Genomic DNA, 25,723 nt, shown 5'->3' on the forward strand with positions numbered 1-25,723 from the left:
CTCCATTGCACTTTTATTTGATGTGATATTTGGGACAATTATCCAAAAGGGCCGGTATTTCCCAATTTAATGAGGTCAAAATAAAACAAGCAACAAAACAGTGTTTGGGATTTCCGTTTCTCATCCTTATCATCAACACTCACTGCCTCCCGTCATCAATATTTATTGAGCATTTACAGTGTACTAGGCACAATAGAACATACAGAAAACATTGTCCCTGCTCTTGAGGAGCTTACATTCTAAAAGAAAAAAAAAAAAATACACCTCTTTTAAAATGGCATTGCTGTTTGGTGTTTTCTGCAAAGTACTGAGAAAATGTCTGACAGGGTGAGCTTTGGGTATAATTTAGCCCCATCATTATTTGAAGAGAGGAAGAAAGGATTTTAAAGGCAGACAGTGATAGACCATTTGGGATAGGCAGTGTCTATAGGGAGATAAACACGATCTCATCAACTGAGGAAGGATTGGCTGCAGTCAAGAGGATGCGGGGAGGAGTGTGGGACGCGAGCAAAGGAGGCACAGGCTCTGACACTGAGGGGAGCCAGAGAGAGCATGCGGCCTTTTCCTTGTCCATGGCCACTCAATAGGAAGGGTTAGGGACAAGACAGACAGCTTCAAAAGGAAGGTAATTTTGTACACCTGACACATTGAAAGAATAAAGGATCAAAATCAAAGGCAAGCTTTCAGAGTTAACAAGAAATTCTTAAAAACCAAGTCATTTGGAAGCACAAAACTTACAGTCAATGTTACCCAGTGTCACGATGGGCCAAGACCATTTGTGGCTTCCTCAGTTAGAAAATGCCACATACCAAAGTGTTAAACGGAACACATACACTTTTCAAATTAACCTACCCCCCGCCCCAGAATTTTTTTTCCTTTTTTTTTTTCTTTTTGGTGGGAGAAGAGAGGGAAATATAAGAGTTGGGAATGGTAGTCATTAATAGTACTTTTGCTACTATGATAAACTCTGTATTTAAAACTTGGTTAAAGCCCATTAGCTGCCAAGAGGGAATAAGGAATAAATTTCCAAAAAATGTACAATTTTCTCTAGCCAAGTTTCAGAACCAAAAGACTAATTTACATGAAAAGCTGTAGAGAAAGTAGTTGAAAAGTCCATTCATAAAACTTTTATTCCACTTACATGAACTTAATACACGTGTTCTTAACAATTATGCTTGGATTGTTCATGAAAATTTCATAAGACATTAAACAAAGCTAGCCATCATCTCAAGTTATTTCCCTGTTAACTATTTTTTTTTTTACAGCACATGCATGTTAGGCAAGTATCAAAAAAAAAATCACAAAAGCAAAAAAAACCTAAAAAAGTTAAATACATGGGTTTTTGTTTTACTGCTGTGCTTGATATACATACATGAAGTAATGGATATCAAGCGATTCATTTTTACTGCATCTTTACTTTTACATTTGTTCTTAGGTTGCCTAAAACATTTAAATACAAATAAAATGAGTGTAGCAAAAAATAATGAAAGCAAACAGCAGGTAACTTTACAAATAATGGAATGTGAACCGTTTCTGCCCTTATCCAGAGTAACTTGGGTCCCAACCTTCTATAAAGGAACACGCCTACAGCTGTAGTCCAAGGTGTGCACATTGCGACCGAGCATCCCACACATCCACCTGGCTCAACACGCAACCCTCCTGAGGCACCTGCTCTACCACAGCCGGGCTAAGTGCTTCAAACCTTCCAGCAGCCACAAGAACTACACCTGGGACGGAGCCAATATCTCCCTTTTATTTCCCACCAGGACAAACCCATATGTAGGCAGTTTTCTTTGCTTAGACATGGAAGCAGTTTCAACACTGGCCCTTGTGAAGCCACAATGTACCAAAAGTACTATGCCAAACATTTATAACTTGTATAAAAATTCCACATCCCCATATTGGCCACCTCAAGATGAAAACAGATAACTCCCTAAACGTTAACTGGCTCTACTCCCCTAATATTAAACATAAAAACCACATGGGAAATATAGAAATTCAAATAGAAGTAACATAAACCTGTCATAAATCGTAAACAAAAAAACTATTTGTGGGACAGCATGGATGACAAATGGTCTACTGTGTAAATTTTAGCATGAGGCAGACAAATGCCAGAAGGCTGGTTAATTTTCCCCTCCTTCTCCTGCTTCGGCTTCATCTCCTTGGGTATCAGATGTCCACAACTGGCAAAAAGAAAGAAAAGATTCAGTTTGGAATACAAACAACAACAAAACACCAAAAATACAAACAGAAAACCCCTATACCTGCCAAGGTACCAGAATGTAACTATGTGTTTTCACTGGGAGACATCCCCCCGCCCCCTTTTTTAAAAGACCAATTTACTTTAAAAGTCACAGTACTAGCGAGAGAAGCAAAGATCTTGCATCAGCTGATTCACCCCTCAAATGGCCACAGTGGCCAGGACTGGTTTCCCACGTGGATGGCAGAAGGATCCAAGCTCCTGGGTCTTCTTTTGCTGGCTTTCCCATGCCATTAGCAGGGAGGTGGATCAAAGTAGACCAGAACCTGAACCAGCAGCCATGCTGGCATGGCAGGCGGCAGCTTTACTTGCCACCTTACTCTTATACCCCAGGGGAACTTTAGTGGGAGATTTGATAAAGATCATAATAAAGGCACAGAAAGCTTTATAATACCTCAACATAAAAAAAACAGGCTTATCTTTACATAAAGTCAGATATGGGAAGCTGGTTAATTACAGAAGAAATTATGCCACTAAAAATAAGAGTTATTTATATATATTTATTTATTTATAACTCTGGTAGTTATAAATAACTACCAGAGCCCCAGTGAAACAATTGAATGAGAATTACCCAACTTGATCCAATCTCAAGGAACTAAAAAGTTGACCACTCTCCCCAGGTAGAGCTCAAACTGACTCTTGCTCCAAAGAGAAGTATGATTTGAAATTCAAGTCATCAGACCATTTCTCCCAACTTTAGCTTAGAAAAACACATCTTTGTCTATCTGTATGACTTAAATGCTGTACAAAATAACATGATTAGAACATTAAACCTTCTAATAGGTAAAAGCAAAGGTGCCTAACAGTGGTAGGATTATGGATTCAATTTTTTTTATTAATTAAACAGTTACAGGATAACATAATTTTAAAATTATTCCAGCTGCATCAATGGCCATCACAGAGGAACTGGCTTTGTGGCACAGGGGATCAAGCTTTCACCTGCAACTCGTACCCATCACAATGTGAGCCAGTTTGAGTCCCAGCTTCTGATCTAATTTCCTGCTAATGTGTCTGGCAAGGCAGTGGAAGATGGTGTAAGCACTTGGGCCCCTGTCATCTAGGAGACCAAGGTGGAATTTCTGGTTCCTGGCTTCAGGTTGTCCAAAAACTGGCTATTATGGTCATTTTTGGAATCAAACAGTGGATGGAAGTACTCTTTCGTTCTGCCTTTCTAATAAATATACAAATCATTTTCAAAGAAGCATTTTATGGTGGTTACCAGAAATGGCTACAGGATTAACTCAAGATAATCAATCTTAAATTTCATTTCATCTACACACCAAAAAAAAAGGGGGAGAAAATCTCAAAAGTATTTTTCTTTTCCCAAATTACCTGTATCTTCATTTGTTTACTAACCAAATGTATACATAACCTGGAAATAAGACTATATACAACTCCCCAAATGACCTGTTGAAACCTGTACCTTCCTCTTCAACAAGTTTTATGAGCCAACATAATGTTGTCCTTCTAGTTCTAATCTCAAAGGATGTTAAAAATTCTCTTTATAAGCATTTCTCTTTCTCAGGTAATGTGGTGATAGCCAACCAGATTCAGACGTAAAAACTAGGTTAGGCTTTAGCAAATTTTTTTTCAATCTGTAATGATATGGTTGTTGACAGTAAGGCAGCTCAAAGATACAGCAACAAGTGACGGGGGGGGGGGGGAACCTTAATTAGAATCTTGGGTTTCTACTCAGTTGTTGCCCTTCATGGTTTATGAATATCAAAATTCAGCTGGTAATGTATATACGGTACATTCAAACCTGGGAGCCCTCTCAAAAATTAGCAGGAACATGCACACACAGTAACAATTCTCAGGCTCCACCCTTTCCAGGCATCTCAAAAGGCAGGCAGTGTGGTGCAATGAGTTAAGCAACAGCTTGCAAACTGCCCAAAATGGAATCCCAGCTACTTCGCTTCCATGGTTCCTGGCTTCAGGTTGTCCAAAAACTGGCTATTATGGTCATTTTTGGAATCAAACAGTGGATGGAAGTACTCTTTCGTTCTGCCTTTCTAATAAATATACAAATCATTTTCAAAGAAGCATTTTATGGTGGTTACCAGAAATGGCTACAGGATTAACTCAAGATAATCAATCTTAAATTTCATTTCATCTACACACCAAAAAAAAGGGGGAGAAAATCTCAAAAGTATTTTTCTTTTCCCAAATTACCTGTATCTTCATTTGTTTACTAACCAAATGTATACATAACCTGGAAATAAGACTATATACAACTCCCCAAATGACCTGTTGAAACCTGTACCTTCCTCTTCAACAAGTTTTATGAGCCAACATAATGTTGTCCTTCTAGTTCTAATCTCAAAGGATGTTAAAAATTCTCTTTATAAGCATTTCTCTTTCTCAGGTAATGTGGTGATAGCCAACCAGATTCAGACGTAAAAACTAGGTTAGGCTTTAGCAAATTTTTTTTCAATCTGTAATGATATGGTTGTTGACAGTAAGGCAGCTCAAAGATACAGCAACAAGTGACGGGGGGGGGGAGAACCTTAATTAGAATCTTGGGTTTCTACTCAGTTGTTGCCCTTCATGGTTTATGAATATCAAAATTCAGCTGGTAATGTATATACGGTACATTCAAACCTGGGAGCCCTCTCAAAAATTAGCAGGAACATGCACACACAGTAACAATTCTCAGGCTCCACCCTTTCCAGGCATCTCAAAAGGCAGGCAGTGTGGTGCAATGAGTTAAGCAACAGCTTGCAAACTGCCCAAAATGGAATCCCAGCTACTTCGCTTCCAACCCAGAATTACTGGCTCTTGGCTTTGGCTCAGATCAGCTCAGGCTATTGCAGTCATTTAGATTGATAGTGGATGGAAGATCTTTCTCTCCTTCTGTTATTGTACTTTTCAAATTAAAAAAAAAAAAAACACATTGTTTTTACAAGGTATTGGTAGCGAACTAAAATAAAGTTGGAAAAACTTTAAAAGTCTAAATAACCCTGTAACTGGGGCTGTGACGCAGCAGGTAAGGCTGCCATGTGAGATGCCAGTACCCCATATGGCACCAGCTCCATTTTTGCTAATGCCATCTATGAGAGATGCATCAAAAGTTCCTTATTACAGCCAATCCCTCAACCTCTTCAACTGACAAACAGCAGATGCTTGGCAATTTTTCATCTGAGTCTCAAAACTTCTAATTTAGTATTTATCTGAAGAATAGGAAAACCTAAGAAATCAAGGACGCACATGAAGCAACTATTACGGCTGGATTTCAAACTGCTTTAAAAAAATTGGAGCTTAAGGGTTAGCATTGTGGCACAGAGGCTTAAACTAGTGCTTCTAATGCCCATGCAAGAACTGGTTTAAGTCCCGTCTGTTCCACTTCCAATCTAGCTTTATGCTAATGTCTCTGGGCATCCCCACGAGAGCCGTGGATCAAGCTCCTGATACAGGCCTAACCCAACTGCAGTTGTTATCAACTTCTGGGGATTGAACCAGTGAATGGAGATTTCCCACTGCCTTCCAAATAAATCAACGAAGCTTTATACATATATATATAATTGCATTCAAAATATTTCAGTGATAGCAGCATTATGGTTCTTTTTCTAAAAAATCTGAAATGTAACAAAATAATGATCTACCATAAACTAGCCGTTTACAAAACCAGAAACCAGGCAAAAATAATTTCTACCCGAGTTATTCTGAGATCTTATAACTTACTAATGCCCTAACATATATATGGCAGGAACCTTGACAGACTTTAAGAAAAATATTTTTCTCAAGGAATGTTAACCATAAGCGAGTGTCAGTAAACTGATATTAAAAACTCTTGTCACCACCCCAGCTGTAGGCAACTGTCTAGGTTGAAAAGCAGCTAACAGCTGGCAGGCATTCTGGATCTGGTTAATGCCAAATTTGTGTTAACAACATCAGTGTGCCAATTAATAGTAGCCCCCCTTTATTTTAAGATACGTGGGTGGCAGACTTTGGCACTCCAGCAGAGAGTCTGGACCACTGAACTCAAAACTCCATCTATTAGGGAAATTACAGGCTCTTGGTTTGACCATGGAGTACATATGGCAGAACTGGATCTCCTCAGTTGTTGAAGCCTGTGCAGTAGACAGCATGCCCAGATGAACTTGAGGGACATGACAAGCAGTTCACTGAGGCCTGTGGAGGACATCTAGTACCATGGAGTACAGAACAAACCGCACAGTTTTCCAGGCTAAGCTTTGACAGCAAGTATCTGGGAGAACTGACTCTAGTTGCCTGTGTTAGCCAGTGGACCTTAGGATTTCCTCATCCTTGGAGCAAAAGTCAACAGCATCTCAGAACTACAAAGAACACTTTAGCAGTGACCTCAGAATACGATCCACACTGGGGACCTGGGATGTCAGGCGGCTCTCCCAGTCCCAGGGCAGTAATGTGGTTGGGTTCCTGAGAGCAGCCCTCTTCCCATTTTCCCCAGATACACAAACAAAAAGGAGACTGAGGACAGTTGTCTCACCCACTTTCCTCTATTCCTCTACCCTCCCCACCGTAACCAGTAGTCCACATGGGCATGTATCCTTAACTATGTAAACATCACCAAAAATAAACTACAAAAATTATAAATATTTTTTTTTTAAAAAAGCACTCTTGTGTCTAAGTGGAAAGAATGAAAGCTTGAGATGAAAAGTAGTATATCTGATTAAAAGTCCAAAGGCGGTGAACCACAAAATTTGGGAAATTAACTTGTAACTAATCAAAGCATGCAACAGATTTTTATTCCTTCATGCAATATTTCACTTAATGTAAGACAGGCTTTTTTTTGTTATGGTTTTAATAGTAGACAAGATACTATGTCTAGTAAAAAATTCAGAAATGCTCCTTTTAGTAAATTAACAATCTTTCAACACGAATCACTAATGATATGCCATACTTACTGTCAAGTTGTCCCTCAGTAATTGCATTATTAGCGTGCTGTCTTTGTATGACTCTTCACTTAACGTATCAAGTTCAGCAATGGCTTCATCAAAAGCCTATGATTTAAAAAAAAAAGTGTTTTAGTGTTCAAGTAATGCAGTTTAATAATAAAGTTTGCTAGTTTTCCACATCATGGGCAAAACACATACCGTCTTCGCCAGTGAGCAGGCTTTTTCTGGGGAATTCAGAATCTCATAATAGAACACAGAGAAGTTAAGGGCCAGACCCAATCTGATGGGATGCGTGGGCTGCATCTCCTTTTTGCTGATTTCAAAAGCTTCTTGGTATGCCTGCTGTGACTGATCCACAATCCCTGAATAATACAAAACACACTAAAATACATTAATAAACTTTGCACTTCATATTCGCCCCTTTTAAATCAACACTCTCATGGACTACTCCTGATACAAAATTAGCCACTGGTTAATTCCAGGAGCAACAACAAAATAATCTCATCACAGCTAAATTGTTTCAGTAGTTTTGCCATGACCACTATTTTTGAAACTGTGGGGGCAACATGTGTACATAAAACTGACTTCCCAGCAGATACACATTTTAGAACACCAATATTAAGTAACAAATATAGCTCTTTAGAACTCCAAAAAGCCTGACAGCATTTATAGCTCCTTACTAGTATTGCTAGCCAATTAAAAACCAAATATTTGCACCTCCAAGAGATAGCTTTCACACTGTTTTACTTCACACAAATACAAGTAACAGGCCTGAAAAACAGCATACCCTTCTTGTCATCACCAGCAGCGACTTCGGCCAGGTAACGGTAGTAGTCTCCTTTCATTTTCAAATAGAAGACCTTGCTCTCTGCTTGTGAAGCATTGGGGATCAAGAACTTTTCCAAAAGAGACTGAGGAAGAAAGCAAACAGGTAAGAATGAGACATTTATAAAACTAGCAGCTTTTAAAAAAGAACCTATCTTAAAATTTGAAACTTTAAATCCTAGTCACTGCCAATAATACAATCAGGAATGTAGTAAGCTTCTGAATTTGTGGTAAAGGAAGAATGTTTGAGGCAGCAATACCTAAAACTCAAAATGAGTACTTGGTTAATCTGGTGTTATTTACAGATGATCCAATGGAAATATCATCCCAACACTGTCATCAATTCACCTTCTGGCATCAATAAAAAGGAAAAGCCTAAAGTCCCTATTCAAAGCTGCTCCTTTGCTCACTGAATTCAGATTGGTAGAATTATGAGATTTATAGACCTAACGAGTAGACCTTTCATTTCACAAAAGTGATTTTTAGATACTAGGATGTGTTTATGGATGATTATAAATAGGCAAAACAAAATCATCCTTACTTGGAAATTGATCATTTAAACCAATACTGTCAACTATCCCACTTTGTCTTGTTAATACTGAGATATACTTTGGGGATCACTATGAGGTCAAATTTCAGCTAGGCTAAGCCCCCAATAAATGAGTTCTTACAAGAAAAGAAGCTCTACAGTTTTTGGTTTCTAACCTAGGAGGTTGTAACACAGCGAAAAAAATTATTTATCTTTATTGGAAAAACAGATATATATAGAGGAGAGAGTTTCATCCACTGGAGAGTCTCATCCACTGGTTCATTCCCCAGGTGACTGCAAAGCCAATCCAAAGCCAGGCTGCTGCTTCTTCCAGGTCTCCCAGGTGGGTACAAGGGCCCTAGCATTTGGGCCATGCTCCACTGTTTTCTAGGACCATAAAGTGGGAGATCGATCAGAAGAGGAGCAGCTGAGACTAGAACCGGTGACCATAAGGGATGTTGGCACTGTAGGTAGAAGAGTAACCTGTTGATCTACCATACCAGGTCCACAGAGCATCTACTTAACAAGTAAAATGCTTTCAAATAACAACTATGACTTTGTTCCAAAGGTGATGGGGTGAGTGGTAAACCAACTAACCCAGTCTCTGCACTTTCACAACTCCAGCTGCATACCCATATGATGTGACAGCAGGGCCAAGTTACACTGTTCGGGAAGCAGCTGGAGGTGTAGCAATCCTGAAATGATGCTTCCTATAATTTGCAGCAAAATCTATTACACCACACTCATCCTTTCAGACGAGTGGAAACATCTTTGAAAGTGTTTTGCCCATGGTCTTTATGCCACCTACGGTTGTTTTTTGAAGATACACCTTCAACAATGGAAAGCAGTTGCATTTAAATAGTATGCAAGCCAACTCATTCAGGAGCAAGCTATCAGGACAGACACTGACAAACTCGACACCACCCACAATAGGCTGGAGTGGTGAGAGCATAAAGCTTCCTTAACGAAATGAGAAAAATGTAGCACTAAGGATTCAAGACAACATCAGTCAAATTCAGTAAGACAAAAATTTTAATATGGTCCACAATTGGAATCTGTCAACCAACTAGTGAGAGTAGTCTTTTCAAATGCCTATAAAGAGAAGCAAGCATTACTTGTATGTGAGCTTTTTCATCTCCAATGGAAAAATAGTTGACAGGATAGTTATTTGCAAGATAATAAAGAAGTGATTTAAGTAGGTAAGCAGTAATGAAGACTAATTTTCTATATCTGAAAAATGAAAACAATAAATACAAACATCATAAATCAGACATGCAGTCAGAGCTAGTACTGTGGCTCTGGTTTCCCATATGGGTGCTGGTTTGAGTCCCAGCTGCTCCATCTCTGATCCAGTCTCTTGCTAATGCCCTCAGAAAAAGCAACAGAAAATGGCCCAAGGAGTTGGACCCTTGCTCCCACTTGGAAGACCTGGAAGAAGCTCCTGGCTTCAGCCCTGTCTATCTCTGGCCGGTGTGCTTATCTGGAGAGTGAATCAGCAGATGAAGATTTCTTTCTCCATTTCTGCAACTCTTCCTTTCAACACAAACAAATCTTAAAAGAGCGAGCTAACAAACAGAAAATCGGGGCGGGTGGGTAATAGAAAATGGGAAATAATCTTTCAAAATGTACCAAAAATTTTAAACTATTTTGTTAAACCTATAATACAACATTCTGAATTTGGTTAATTTACAGCAATGCAATGAGCACTGATGACTGAGACTAAGAATGTGAATTAGAAAGCAACAGAGGGAGGTGCAACATTCCATGAGGTATTAGTACAGGGAGCCCCAGCCTGAATGACAGCCAAGACCGAGGAAACATTCATTCATACTGTAAAATAAATACTCAAGTAAAGGCATTAGTATTCTCATTTAAATAAAATCTACTTCAAAAGACTGGTTAGAAGTCAAAGTTGGACAATAAGCAGCAAGAATACTAACCACAGCCCTTAAGAGAGTAGCAATTAAACTCACTGTTGGGTGTATGCGTAAAAGGCAGAGAAATAAAAAATCTGCTTTAATCCTCTTCTAACAATTTTACTACTTCATTTTGGGCTCCTTAATCTATAATTTGTATAGCAAGGAAGTGATGGTGGGAAAAAAACTTTTTTTAAAATCCATAGAACTGGATGGAACAGGTTTGTGGTGCAACAGAGGGTCTGCTCTGGTACACAGGAGACAGCTTATTGCATTTAACTCCCCAAATGGCTGCAATGGCCGGAGCTGGGCTAGTCCCAAGCCAGGAGCTTCTTGCCAGTCCTCTGGGTAGTGGCGCAGTCTCCTTTGAGCCATCCTTTGCTTTCCCAGGCCCCAAACAGAAGTTGGAATGGAAGCTGAGATGCTGGGGTTTGAACTTGTACGCTGGCACCACAGGCAGATCAGTCTGTTATGCCACTGTGTTAGAGCCAAACAGCTCATTTCAAATAAAACAAATGAGAGCAAATTGATTCTATTAGCTTGACATCCTAAAGGTTTTTTCAGATAGTCTTCATCATTAAGAGCTCATTATCAAATTAAAGTAACTAATGGGGCAGGCATAGTAGCACCAGCAGGATAACTAGTTAGTTTTTAACTTCTGGTTTCAGCCTGATCCAAGCCTCAAATTTTATGTCAACCAGGGAGTGAATCAGTGGATGGATGGAAGACCTTGCACTGCCTTTCAAATAAATAATACAAATAGCATTATAAATAAATAATACAAATACAATTTAGAAAATAAAGACATTGCAAAACCAACCTACACTAAAGGAGAATAAAGAGACACAACAAAATGACAATAGTGGTACAATTTGTGATAGTTAAATCTACAGGTTAAGTAATATATCAATTTTATTGAGCTTCCTGATTTCAACTATTATACTGTGGGTAAAATGCTAAACATTTGGGGTATTAGGCAAAGGATACATGAGAGCACTTCAAAAAAGTTTACGAATGTTTATTTTTCTGGGGAAAATGAAGTCCATGCAAAAATTTTTTGTAATGAGCCTTCCAAGAACTTTCTAAAAAAGATGTTTTAGTCTTTCCTACTTTTTTATAAATCTCAAATCATTTCAAAATAAGTTTATAAAATAAGATGTACCTAGTGAGAAGCAGAATTATTGCATGTAGAAAAGAAAATTTTCTTTAACACAATTATTATCTAAAAACTAAATGAGAAAACTTTCAAAATAGTGACTATTTCTGGAAGATACAAGTGCTGATGGATTCACCCTAACATACTTCTGTGCTCACATGCTTTTGAAATGCCCATGCTAGACTGGAAGTACTTTCACATTTATGAGAAATGGAACAAAAATAACCATGTGTTTGCAAACAATATGGATGGTGAAAAACAATTCTCATGTCTTCTCGTAAGGCATTTTACCAAATGGTCATAAGTAAATCTATGTCCATGAAGGCAACTGTATATAAAGTATCATTATCAAAAGCCATCCATCTCTGACACATTTATACACTGAAATTTTAAAGTATAGCTGTGGGGCTGCCATTGCAGTACAGCAAGTTAAGTAGCTGCCTGCAACACTGCTATCCCATATGAGCCCTGGCTGCTTCATTTCCCATCTAGCTTCCTGCTAACGGCCTGGGAAAAGCAGTGGAAGATGGTCCAGAAGATGTCTGGGTCTGTCACTCACAAGAGGCCCAAATAAAGTTCCTGCCTCCTGGCTTCAGCTTGACCCAGTCCTGGCCATCTGGGACATGAACCAGTGAAGGGAGAATTTATCTAACTCTACCTTTCAAAAATAATTTTTTTAAATTAGCTTTCAATCTAACAATAAGACTGATATTACATAAGGCAATAGAAACATTAATGTATGTTCTATGACCTCTTGCAAGTAACTGAACCTGAGTTTTTCTCTGATAAAAAAGGCTAGCAGTAGGCATTTGGCACTGCAGTTCAGAGGGTCACAGTGCTCAGCCACTTCCGACTCCAGCTTCCTGCACGTGTGTATCCTAAGGTGCAACACAAGACACACAACCATTTGGAAGACCTACTGTAGGGAGCTGGGAAGTGAACCAACCTGCCTTTCAAATAAGCAAGTCATTAAGCATGAGAAGGATAGCTAGGTTCAGTGTTCCTTAGCCCTGAAAATTTAACGATGCCATAAAATGCAACTCTTAATTATTCAGAAGTAATTTTCAATTTAAATTGTAATCCTCCAGCACAACATAGTTAAGATTTCTAGTCTTTTAAAAACCAATTCTCTTGCTCAAACGTCATTCCCCTCCCTGGAGTGTCTACTTTATTCTATAGAACCACTGAGCCTTTTTATCATTCCCAGATCTCTACCACATTTATGGGCTACAGCAAGAGTTCATCAAATGGAGGACAGTTTCTCATGCCCCCTTGTGGCTAGGTTTCCATACCTATCCTTCTGAACCTCAACTTTTAGAGCTGCTTTCATCCAATCAACTAGAAGTGAACTAATAATTTAGTAGGTATTTACTGACATTGACTTTAGACCCTTACCTTTCTATGCACTGTTTGATCCACCAGAGTAAAATTTTAAGCTGTAAACATGAGAAAAGTAACACATAATACAAAGAAACACAGCTAATTTCGAAGATAGGTGGGGGCAGCTTTCTGTGACGCCAGCACTCAGTCCTAGCTACTTCCTGGCAGCTCCTTGCTACTACACCTGGAAAAGTACCAGAAGGATTCACAGTCCTATAGTGCAAGGCCCCGGTCATCCACAGAGGAGACCAGGGTGAAATTTCTCGCTCCTGGCTTTGGCAGGGCTCAGCCATAGTCAAAACACCCACTTGGAGAACAAAGCAGCAGATGAAAAGTAGTAAGAGGAGGGGTGTTTGTGTGTGTGACTGCCTTTCAAATAAATGCAAAAAAAAAGTACCCCCAAGTACTGGGGGGGGGGGAGGTAAATGAATCACAGATCAATGCTAGGACGGGACCCATCACTCAACTGAATAAATTTTTCAGATGTGGATGGTGAATCTTCACCATTCAACCTCTCGTAACCAAAAAATATGATAAAGCAAAACCTAAAGCTTTGTTGCCTTCCCATGTCAGCATAATGGCGAGCTGGCTGATGCGCTCAAGAGCATGGACAATGCAGAAAAGAAAGGCAAACTCCAGGTTCCTTTCATCATCACACTGTCAGGTTGCTAAATATGACGCCGAGGCATGGTTACCCCAGTAAGACCCATCAGTGATGAGCACAGAGCAGGGAAAACGAAGAAGCTCCCTAAGCTGTGGCGCAGTCAGTCCGACTTGCAATTGAAAGCTCTGAAAAAACAGCAGAATAATCTGCTCCAATTCCACCAGACTGGTGCCACTGCACTGACCACCTAAGTTGGCATTACGGACCATAAAGGGAAGCTGAAACCACAGCCAGGGTAAATCCCAAGATTCTTTTTTCTATGGATAGAATATATGCACACAAAGTCTCCATGGAGAAAGAAGAAAAATGAAAAGTATAAAAGGTGCCTCGGGTTTGGATTGGCTCAGTCCAGGGCCACTGTGACCATATGGGGAGTGAATCTCTATTTGTGTAAATCCGCCTTTCCAATAAAAAAAATAAATCAATCTCTTTTAGATCAATCTCTTTTATACAGACAGGAGGAATGCCAGAAAAGCAGATCTTCCATCTGATGGCCTACTCCCCAAGTGACTGCAACGGCCAGAGCTGAGCCAATCTGAAGCCAGGAGCTCTTCCGGGTATCCTATGTAGGTGCAGGGTCCCAAAGTCCTGGACCGTCCTCAACAGCTTTCCCAGGCCACAGGCAGGGAGTTGGATGGGGAGCAGGGCTGCTGGGATTAGAATCGGCGCCCATATGGGATCCTGGTGCGTTCAAGGCAAGGATTTTAACCACTACGCTACCATGCCGGGCCCAAAATAAATCAAATCTTAAGAAAAAAATCAACTTGAAGAAGAAAACGAACACAAAGCAAAATTAAATCTAGTCTGCAGAATCATGAGTTTGGATCACTTATGGAACCAGAAAAATTCCAGCAGGCAATCAAAGATCAGGAACATTTATGAATATGGAGTAAGTGTAAACGCTCAGCAGGTAAACCTACATTTCATAGGTCACCTATATCCCATAGAAGGATGTGTGTTCGTGTTCAACTCCTAGCCCAGATTCCAAATGTTGAAGATTTACTATCAGAAAGATAGTGAAGAGTGATCTTCACCTGCTGGTTCACTCCCTAAACATGGGCCAAGACTGGAGCTCCACCATGTCTACCATGTGATTGGCAAGTCCATGCACCTGGGCCACCTTCCATTACCTTCCTGTGCACATTAGCCGGGAGCTGGAATGAAGGTAGAGCAGCCAGTAGCTTAACCCACTGTGCTACAGCACCACCCTGCTCTAGTTTCTTTTAAATGTGGACACCGAGGTAACAATGATGTTTCAAGGAGTGGGGTTCCTGTTCTTCATGCAGAAGGCTGGGATCAGGTTCCCAGCTCCTGGCTCCCTCTCCCCACCCCCACCTCTGCCCAGGACCAGCTGTTTCAAGAATCTGGGGAGTCAAATCAGATTAAAGCTGTCATCCAAGAAATTCTTTAAAAAAATCAAAAAAGTAACCCCTGAGGATAGGTATGCTGACCCTTGTGAGCAGTCTCCTCCCTGCTTCCTCCCTCCTACAGCGTCCATTTTACAAGTTGACACCAATTGTGGCTTTAGCTGAATATCTCACTTCTCAGGGTATCTTAAAACTTGTATATGGTTCTTGTGTAAGTTCCCTGCTATAGGGTTGTATAGTAGGGCTGAACACAGCTCTTCCACATCCACCCAAAACGTACGGGATTTCCCCACCTCTTATACTCCATTCTATTATTTGGGCCTATTTCTATCAGTAAGTTCTTATGATTGGAAAGAAAAAAAAAAAAAAAAAGCAGGGACTTTCAACACTTATAGCAAGCAGTCCATAAACACATAGAGCATTTTGCACAGTTTGTTACTTAAGTCTTAGGGCCTGGTGCGATGGCCGAGTAGCTGGGGTCCTGGTGGCCCCACTTCCCATCCAGCTCCCTGCTTGTAGCCTGGGAAAGCAGTCGAGGACAGCCCAAAGTTTTGGGACCTTTTAGCCACACAGGAGACCCAGAAGAAGCCTCTGGCTCCTGGCTTCAGACTGGGCCAGCTCTGGCCGTTGCAGCCACCTGGGGAGTGACCCAGAGGACGGAAGATCTTCCTCTCTGCCTTTCCTCTGTGTGTCTGCCTTTCCAATAAAAATAAACAGATCTTTAAAAACAAACAAAAAACACCCAAGTCTTAAATTAATCCACAGTGAGGTAATGTCATGGAGGTACCAAAAAGGTAAGCAGTAACATCTGACATTAAATACCACTGTGGAGGTACAGTAACAACAATTTTTCCAAACACCCAGTTATTAGCATTTTGAAAGACACAGAATCAGAGAAATGTAATACCACCTGCCCAAAGGCAATGAGATCCAAATCCAAACGCTAAGAAATCTATCTACCTAAAGGTAGTAACACTTTTTTTCCCTTATTTTTAGAAATGACACAGGAACATCCTTGTAATCCAATTAGACATTCTTGACAAGTCTCCTCTATCAGTTGAGAACAAAGAATGAGAAAGGTGGAAGCAAAAGCCAATTTTAATGTAATCACCTTAGGATGTAATTTTTGAACATCTTCTACACAGGGCACCAATTATTCATCGCAATTTTCCATTGGGAACTTGGCTGCTTCCTATCAGATACTGTTCTCAAGTTTCAATTCTACTGGCAGATTCACATTTTAAGTAGATTTTGGAGGTAGGAATTTCACTACTATCAGGATGAATGCAATCCAGGTACGTCTTTTTTTTTTTTTTTAAAAGATAGATTTTTCAATTGAAAGTTTTAGAGAGAAGGAGAAAAAGAGAATCAAGATCTTCCATCTGCTGTCTCACTCCCTCCACGATTGCAATGACCAGAGGTGATCTGGCCCAAAATTGGAAGCCAGCAGATTCTTCTAGGTTTTCCACGTAGGTGCAGGGGTCATCCTCAGCAGCTTTCCCAGGCACATTAGCAGGGAGCAGGACGAGAAGCGGAAGAGCAGCAGTTAACTCAAGCTGGAGTCTATATGGGATACTGGCATTACACGGCATTACAGGCACAAGTTTAATCTGCGCCTCAAGTACATCATTATAAACTCTGAACAATGGTGTTTGTTTTGAGAAGCAAAAAAATCTATGAGTTAACATGTACTTGGATCAATAAATACATCTCTCTTAGAAAAGCATCTGCAATTAATAAAAAGTACTTAACTCACCAATAGTACAACTCCTTTTAAAAACTTAAGATTCCCAAATCAATTCACAAGTTTGGGATTAATCTTCACCAATTTCCCCCTTCCCCCAACCAATACCTTGGGGGAAGGGTCTTTGGGTGTCCTTTAATTAATTAAGTCCTGTAATTAGTATATTTATTGAATGCTTCCCCAATGACAATGTCCTCTGGGAGATTCCTGCCCAGTGAAATTTCAAGATATGTGGGGACTGTATAAAAACTCAAACATAAATCCAATACAGCAAACAAGGACACTACTACAAATTAAGTTCAACAGGACACAGGGAATTACTGACCAAAGCACATAGAAATACACCTAGTAATACGGTATCTGCATTATGGTTGCCAAGCAGATTGTTCTTCTCATGCAAAATATTAAGTATAAGAAATTCCTTTAGTACACTTTACAATACCAAATCCTAATGGGCCTAGTCTCGGGGAGATTAAAGAATGTAGCTAATTGTCTATTCTTGAAAATGACTTCAGATTTAAAAATTGTATATCATAAAATGACCAATACGAATCCACAAAAGAATGAGAACAGGCAATGCAGCAGTAAAAGTTTGTGACCACAAGAAATTAAGATAGGCATTTCAAAATGAGGACTCCTGTGTATTCTAAATGTAAGGCTGTCACGGTGAATTAAGGCAAGACATGGGAACTAGGAAGAAATAACAGAATGCCAGGAATTTGTCACTAACAAAAAGATTCAGTCTAAAAAACCGATTATAAATTTTTAAAAAATAAAAACAGAACTATTTTTGCATGGCTACCAACCTACCTTTTTAAGAGGCAAAATTTGATGTCATTTCTTTGCTTGTTTTCTGTAACCTTTAAATGTTGCCCCTCAATCAGCCAGTAGCATTACAGTGGCCCTGTGAGCTGACCCATTGTCAGCCCTTCCTAGCTACAAAAACTGAAAAATTGCTCTTAAATGCAGCAATGCTTCCTGTCCCAACCCATGTTCTGATAGAATGATCTAGAATGTAACAACCATTACAGAACCTTAATCTGCTGAATGAACCAAATTCCATTTAATCGCTAAGAGGACACTATGTTCTTCTTCCTCAGGCACCTGACAACACCGACTAAAAGTCAGAATGCCCTCCACCTTCTACCAGCAAATATGTATTTACCAAGATTCTACATTTCCAAAACTATGTCATTATTTTGGCTCTGTTACATTCATGAATTATAATAATCAAAAGACAAACTAAAACTAGGGAAAGCTTATTATCTAGAACTTAAGTGATTCCAAGAAAACAGCCAATAATTTCCAAACAATGAATCTAGACTTATTCAAAACTGTGTCTCAGCTACTCATGAAAAATTCAGCAAATAAGCGGACACGTTTATGCTTCTACTTAAAACAGCCAAGTACAAGGATCCTTCAAAAAGACCATAGAAATTAAAATTAAACGTAATATGGCATAAAAAGTTGAAATTTATGGTTTCCTCATGAATATGCATTTCCTATAAACTTTTAGAAGACTTATCATACCACTACATAAGTAAAACTATTTTTAAATTAACCAGTAATAAAACTTCTACTGAACCACTTGAGGTGTTACCAGTTTCTTCAAAGATAACTTAGCTGTTCCTCAGAAAGACAAAAATGAAAAGGAAAGTATACATTGTAAGGTCTGATTACCCTGAAGTGATTTATTCCCCCTTTCTAAATGAAATGTATATGCTAGTTTGAGATTTCTCTCTGGTTTTTGTAAGTCAATCAAATTCCATATTTTTTTTTTAGCTCAAAGCTATAGATCATGGTTATCTCTGATAGGCAAGACCCCATATTTAAACCTTGTTTACAGAAAATGGGTAAATAGCTCATTGATTTTAAGCAAATTTCTGTTCATCTTCCTTTTCTTAAATCATTTCCACTTCACATATTCTGTCACGTAACTATACATTATATCTCAGTGGATGTCAACATGTCATAAGGACACTCTCCAATTACACCTTCCCACAATATCATATAAATTCTTTATACTTGGAAACATACAAAAAGCCAAATGTGATAGGCATAAGTAAATACGAAAATAAATTAGTGAAGAATAAATTAGTGGTTTTTAGCTTGCAAAATCCTTAAGAAGGCCTGGTTCTAATAACTAGTGATTTTTAGCTTTAAAAAATTTCAGGTAGCAGTTTTTAAAAGCCCAAGGTGTATATTAATATATTCAAGTCAGGAAGGACCCAAAGCTGCCTGGCTTCCTATCTTGCTCTTGCTTAATGGCAGTTCTGTGAGTAAGAGATAAAAATCAGTGCCAGGGAGCCACACCTTAAAACTGCCCTAGGCAAATAAAATGCAGAGCAGCATAATAAAATGCAACTTAGGTTAACTGAGTCATTATTACAGTCGCAGATCACTCAAGTGGGCTGCCAACTGTTAAAAATGCTAGATGGAGAGCCAGTGTGCAGTGCGTTGAGCCTGAGAGGCCAACATCCTCGATGGACACCAGTTCCCCCGCCAGCCAGCCGCTCCACTTCCTGTCTAGCTCCCCACTAATGCAGGTGGAGAAGCAGCCAGATGGCCCAAGTCCTTGGGTGCCAGAGACCTAGAGAAAACTCAAGGCTCCTGGCTTCTGCTTGGCAGACATTCTGGCTGCTACAATCATTTGTGGAGTAAACCAGAGGATGGAACCTCTCTCTCTCTCTCGGTGAAAACTCCGCTTTTCAAATTAATAAAATCTTTAAAAAAAAAAAAATGTTAGGCGCACACCTGGTCACCTAAGCACAGAAAAAGAGACATAGATTCCTTGTCTTACAGAAGTGGCTTTCACATTTTAAAATGAAACCTTTGAAAATATGGGTGGACTTTCTGCCCACCTCTCCACCCTCACTCTCACACTCAACTTTAAAAGCTTCTTATTTAATTTAGCTTATTAAGAAAGCCCACAGGTAAAGAACCAAGGCTGCTATAAATACTAAATTTTTGAAAATTCAAGCTGAAAAAAATCTTGAAAAATTAGCAACACTGCTAACTTAAATCTACTACCCTCTTCCCGGGAAGACCCTGTGCTCATTCAATATAATACTTTGAGCATCTAGTATGTGCTGAAACACACGACATCCTGGGGAAAGCCCTGAAAGGAGCAAGGATGGAAGCAGACGCTTCTTTCTCCAAATCTATCTATGATGGTAAAGCAACGGAAATCTCACTGTCTAAACCACCAAAGTGAAAATTTCAGGAAGGCTGCAAGGAGCCAGTGTCACCCTGAAGGACAGAGGCCCCACAGGCAGATAAGCACCAACCCCCTCAACAACCACAATTAGTCATTCCTGTGCACTGGCTCCCCGCAGTTTTGCTTTTTGTTGTTTTGTTTTGCCTTAGTAGGGAAAGCAAAGGCAGCAGCTTCCCTGGGAGCACCTCCCAATCAGTATTTCCTGTGTGCTAAGCATGCAGGTACCTACCTGGGATTTGCAAACAAGCTTGTTAGTAGAAGGTGAATGCTACCAAGTCCCCTCTATTCCTGATATTTACTCTTTTCTTAAAGCAAATTAGAACTTGTAATAACCAAAACAAAAATTACTATAAATTCTGTAAGTGGAGTTAAATGAGTGAAAAACATGAGTTAACAAGATTCAGTAACAAGTACAGGAGAGCAGCTACTAAGAAAAGCAAAAAATATTTTTATTATAAAGTGGCAGTTACACATATTACCTAAGCAAATTGGAAAATATATATGCCATTTAGTCTCGATAAAAGCAAGTCATTTTTTTCATATTAAAATGATAGCAGTTATTATTGAGATTTCAAATAAACAAAAATGCACCCAAGACAGACGCCACATGAAACATCGTAAGCGTGAGCTCACACTAATTAGGCTATGCTATTCTTTTGAAAGACAATTTGAAAAAAAAACACCATTTGAAAATACTCAGTTTATGAACTGACACTGTTAGTAAAGACTTCTGTAAAGGGATCCTGTCATCACAATTTCAACCCAAATCATAAACTATGGCCATATCAGAAATAAATCCCGAATTGCTCATTTTAGTAGTTCCTCTGCAAATAAGGTTCAAAAAATCTTGTACTAAGCTTTCCATAACAAGTCGCAGATCCATGCCTTACACAGATGTTGTCCCTTTGTCTATATACCCATACCCCGCCATACTAACAATCTAAGTGCAGTCATTTAAATTAGAACTATTTCTAAACTTCTGGAATAGTAAAAAGCATTCTTGGGCTAACTGGTTTGATCATCTTCTAGTTTTAACCAAGCAAATCTGAATAGAAAGCCATGTGTAAGACATTAAATGTGTAAACTATAAAATTAAACAAAAGGTCATGCTTAGAACTGTAGTGTCTTCAATACAGATGTTGAACTTTTTTTTAAAAACATTTAAAATACTCCTTGACTTAGAAAATCAAGTCTGAGTGGTTCATAATCTTTCTTCCTGGTACCAATGTTCCAATGCTTAACACCTAAACGCAGGAAGAGACAAAAGCATCCCACTCTTGTGTGTAGATGACTCATCACATTAACATCACCGTGGCCAATCGAGGAGTCCCCTGCTACACCTCTTAGATAAAAGAGGCAAAACTTCCAGTGTCCATGTGTAGGTGCTTAAGATAATCAGTTCCAGAACTGCAGATTCCCCAACCATAGTGGAAAGGCAATAATACTATCATCCCATGTTAGATTAGTACAATGAACTACCAAAAGCTTATTCATTTGTACTAAAACCTAGTTAAAAATTTATCATTATTGTATATTTGACACAGAATTCACTACAGTTGTAAAAGGAAAGTAAAACCAAGGAAAGTGGGCAGTAGCCTAACTAATCACACACACGGCAATTCTGTCATAAAGAAGCTAGACTGAACGGCCAGTCTCACCAGTACATCGTTGCAGATATCTCTTAGCTCGGTCTCAATTTTCTCCCTGTATTCACGAGCCATCTGCTGCTTCTTCTCGGCACCTTCAGTCTTCTGCTCAATACTTGACACGACCCTCCATGATGATCTACGGGCTCCTACGACATTTTTATAGGCAACAGAGAGGAGGTTCCTCTCCTCATTAGATAACTCGGCTCCCTGCTCAGTTACAGACTTCATGCAGGCTGCCATGTCGTCATATCGCTCCGCCTGCTCGGCCAGTTTGGCCTTCTGCACCAGCTCATTTTTATCCATGACTGGATGGTCTGCAGGAGAAAAAGAAAAAAGAAAGAAAGAAAGAAAAAAGCAGTATGTTTGACATTCCACCCCCCCATGAAAATAAAGACTAAAAATCATGATTCCCTGCAAGAACTGAGGTACAGCTTCACAAAAGGATGGCCCCACAAAGCACAATGGAGAGGTCCATTTACACCCAGGAGCACTAGTTCAGCCAAGCTGAAGTATTACCATGGCTCTGTTAAGGTCAAGCCACAATTGTTCAAAGGCCACCTTTTAAAAAATATCATCTCTGATATTTTCACTTGACCCAAATTTCCACTATTTCTAAGTGATTCAAAATTAAACAGTTCTCTTCCTTTATGACAGAATAATGCCAAACAGGATCACTTCCATTACTATCTCCAGATTGCACGGTTCATATCAGTGTGGTGTGGTATGAACCTCCCTTTTTTTCTCATTCCTAACACTTAGCTCTGCTCAGCAGTGATTAAATTCTAGTTGGTGTCACCCCCCGCCCCCCGCCCATCCAATGTAGTAACATTTGCCAACTGATCACAGCCTAATTTTCTGCAAGGCACAAATTGCTTGCTCTTAAATATTGTGAATATAAAGCCACCACCAAGGATCACTGTAGGGCGCCAAGGCCTCATTTATACCTTTTTACGTGCATGCACGCTTTAAAAGGTGGCCCAAGAGGCCTTTTTAAAATTCAGTTCTGTGAGCACTGAAACCCATCACACGGGAAGCAGCCGTGTTTCAATGTCTGTGCTCTAGTTTCCCCGTAGAATTGCTGCATTGTTCCAGCACTCACAATTTAATGGAACATTAGCGCTCCAGCTACCCTCTCCCACGACTTCTCAGGACTAATCTCAGTCCCTCACTTAAAGCTCCCCCGTCCTTTTCAGTTCACCTCCACTACATTTTTAAAAGATATCCTTTCACAAGGTGTTGAACAGCAGAGAAAAGCACTACACTGCGATACCACAGAACAAAGGATTGAAGGACACACACAGCCTGCACTGCACTATTCAATTAAAGGAAAGAGCCCCCAGCACCAACCAGAGGAACTGAAATGCCAATCTCTTACCCCTTTTACCTTCCCAGGCAAACCCGACTTAAAAAAACTCAAATGGAACTGACTCCACTATTCAAACAAGTAATCAGAGTGAATGAGAGGATTGCCTCGAGCCCAACTACTGCACATTTGTGATGGAATTTCCTCTCGATTCTTCAAAATAACGCTTCCCTTACAAAATCAAAGAAAAAAAGTTTTTCTGGTTAATAATTGCGTCTAAAGAAAAAAATGGTTTAAACAAAACCAACACAAAGGTCTCTCTCAACCACCCCTTACGGACAAGGGGGAGTGGATCAGGTTTCTCAGAGTTAAATTAGAGCTACAGGCCTCGCCCCTACACGGAGATGACCTGCCGCACCCATTTAACCCTTGCACGGCTGAAGACGTAGGGCGTGGGGCAGCGTACACCCGCAGACCGCAGACCGTGACTTTCAAGTGCAAATCCGCGGTCCCGCAATCCGCCACCTCCCGCCTCCCCGGCCCCGCCCAAGCCAGCGCCTCCGCCGAACCAGTCGCGGACTCTGGCTCTTTGTCATGGCGGATCTGTGTCAAGGAGCCCAGCCTACCAGGGTTAACCCTCCCCTAACCAGGAGGGCGGAGCGGCCCGCGCCCCCGCCCTGGTGTGAGCGTGGGGGGGCGGACAGAGACGCCAGCACCGCCCGCAGAAGCGGAACCACCGCCAGCCCGGACACACCCCGCTCCCACCGGCCGCGTCCCGGCTCCCGGTGCCCATCCCGAGTCTCCAAGGACCCGACAGCTGCGGGAGGCGGGGGAGGGGTGCAGGGCCACACCCAGCCCGGCGGGGCCACCACCGGCTGTTACGCCGGGGGGCCAGCGCGGCAGGATCTGCGCCTCTGGGGTCCCAGCCTCGGCGGACTGGGCGAGCGGGAGAACCGCCGTCTCTCCCATCACCACCCTCTCGGTCACCCCCCAAAACTAGGCTGGGAGCGAGCCCCCCGCCCCCGCCTCCACGCCCCGGCAGCAGCCCGTCCACGAGGAGAACAGAACCGGCTCCGTTCCCCACCCCCACCGGGAAAATCCAAGTCCCGGGCCAAGCCCCTCGCCCCATCCCATTCCCACGCGGCGCGGGCCCGCGCTCGCCCCCGCCGGCCTCGCCCCGCCGCCCGGTCCCGCCGTCCGGCCCCTCCCGGCCGGGGTGGGGGAGGGCGGGCTGGTCCCGGCGCCGCAGCGCGGGGCGCGGAGGAGGAAGGAGGGCGGGCGGGGGAGGGGGCGAGCCTCGGGGCGCGGGCGGGGGGCGGCCTCACCTGCGCCACGGCCGTGCCCGCACCCGCCGCCGACTCATCACCTCGGGCGGAAGCGGGGCCGCGCCGGCCAAGGGTGGGGACCGGGCGCCTGGGCCACGCCGCGCGTCCCCGGCCGGGGAGCGGGGCCCGGGGGGCGGCGGGAGGGAATCCCCGGGGATCGCGCGTTGGGGCGCGCCTGCCCCGTCCCCCGCCCTCGGGCAGGTCGGCGGAGAGCGGACCGCGGCGGCGACCCGCGGCGGGAGGTGGCCGCCCGAGTGCCCGCGGAGGAGAAGCCGCCGCCCGTGTCCGCCGGACGAGACCCCGCCTCACGGCCAGCCCAGCGCCCGACGGCCGGAGAGGGGCCTGCGGAGCCGGCTCGGCTTCCTCTTCCCCCCAGGAGCGGCCGGGAGGCGAGCGGGGCGAGGCGGGCTGCGGCCGGGCCCCTTACCTGTGTCCGGAGTCGGCGGCGGACGGACGGACGGACGGACGGCGGCTTCCCAGGCTCTGGGCGGCGGCGGCGAGGCTGAGACTCTGTCCCTCGGTCTCGCTGCTCACAGGCTACAGCCGCTCCGCAGACACGGGGTTTCCTCCAATCACCAGCTCCGGCAGCAGGGGCACCACACGCACGGTGACGTCAAACGCTGCTATGGCAACCGGTGATTGGTGCCCACAGCTCCGGGGGCCTTAGCGCAACCGCCGCTCCCCGGCGCGCGCCCGCCCGCGCTCGAGGGCGAGCGAAGGAGCGCGCTTTCTCCTTCCCGCCCCGCTCTCGCCCTCCACCACCTTCTCTCTCTCTCTCTCTCTCTCTTTTTTTTTCCGGGCAGGAAGTTGCTTGCTTGATTTTCCTCCTCAAGGCACCACCACCCTACTTCCTCGCCTTTCCTCTAGGACGCCCCCTTGCCCCCCAGCCTCCGCCGGCTCCCTCTTCCGCTAACACTCGGGGAAGAAAATGCGCCCCCCACCCCCACCGCCTGCGGCCTGCATGCGGGCCTGCGCCTGCGCCCAGCGCTCCCTCTAGGAAGGGGGTTCAGCAGCATCCGGGAACTTCCACATGCCTCCTTTCCCCCCCCACCCACCCTCACCCCCTCCCTGCGGCCTGGCCCGCCCCGGGCTCCGGGCTCCGTGGGTGATGGCTGCCCCGGGGGCGGACCGAGGGCCAGCAGACGCGGGAGGCTGGGCGGCCGGGCATTGTGAGCGGAATGTGGGGAGGGGGACAGGGCGCGGTCGCCCCGACGCCGCGGCTTTACCTGCGGGCTCAGGGTGGAGGGGGGGCGGGGGAAGCGGCCTTAGACCTTTTAAGGCTTGGAAAAGAGGACGAAGCGGCCAGCCCCCTTAATGTGACTGAGTGATGGGGAGATATTCCAATCGGGAGCTTGGGATCCTCACGCAGGCACAGCCGCGAGAGAACAATGGGTGGGCGCCGAAGCGGGGCCGAGATGGCCAGCCGGCCGGACGAGAGGAAAAGCCTGGAAGAGTCGCGGCCACCTTCACAAAAGAAAGCCTCGCTTTCCCGAGGGGGCAGCGGCCGGTTA

At 42.8% G+C, this 25,723-nt stretch overlaps 1 protein-coding gene and 1 long non-coding RNA gene across 5 annotated transcripts; both read right to left on the reverse strand.

Annotated features, from left to right (window-relative positions):
* On the reverse strand, positions 1–24,838 carry YWHAZ (tyrosine 3-monooxygenase/tryptophan 5-monooxygenase activation protein zeta). 4 transcript variants are annotated; one of them, XM_040972658.1, is made up of 6 exons: positions 24,640–24,838; positions 21,594–21,898; positions 7,925–8,048; positions 7,336–7,499; positions 7,147–7,242; positions 1–2,183 (listed from the first exon to the last, which is right to left on the reverse strand). In XM_040972658.1, exons 2-6 carry the CDS (start codon positions 21,885–21,887, stop codon positions 2,124–2,126), a joined length of 738 nt encoding a protein of 245 aa, XP_040828592.1. In that variant the 5' UTR covers positions 21,888–21,898; positions 24,640–24,838; the 3' UTR covers positions 1–2,123. The 4 variants fall into 4 exon arrangements, with proteins under 4 accessions (XP_040828592.1, XP_040828594.1, XP_040828593.1 ...); XM_040972660.1 differs by having other exon boundaries at positions 21,594–21,730; positions 24,640–24,706; XM_040972659.1 differs by lacking the exon at positions 24,640–24,838 and adding an exon at positions 22,960–23,728.
* Positions 16,858–19,442, reverse strand: LOC121151323. Its single transcript, XR_005883152.1, has 2 exons — positions 18,756–19,442; positions 16,858–18,668 (listed from the first exon to the last, which is right to left on the reverse strand). It is a non-coding gene; the product is annotated as an uncharacterized LOC121151323 (long non-coding RNA).
* Positions 24,839–25,723: the final 885 nt, after the last annotated feature.

The sequence above is a fragment of the Ochotona curzoniae genome, unplaced genomic scaffold (genome assembly GCF_017591425.1).
Source record: "Ochotona curzoniae isolate NIBS_2020 unplaced genomic scaffold, NIBS_Ocur_1.0 contig_2318, whole genome shotgun sequence".
NCBI lineage: Eukaryota > Metazoa > Chordata > Mammalia > Lagomorpha > Ochotonidae > Ochotona > Ochotona curzoniae.

Bases quoted from the DNA above. Each gene is read 5' to 3' on its own strand.
- YWHAZ (XM_040972658.1), bottom strand. From the start codon at position 21,887: ATGGATAAAAATGAGCTGGTGCAGAAGGCCAAACTGGCCGAGCAGGCG. The intron at 8,049-21,593 runs GTGAGACTGGCC...TTTCTTCCTCAG, and splicing joins ATATCTGCAACGATGTACTG to TCTCTTTTGGAAAAGTTCTT. The intron at 7,500-7,924 runs GTATGCTGTTTT...TGTATTATTCAG, and splicing joins TGCTGGTGATGACAAGAAGG to GGATTGTGGATCAGTCACAG.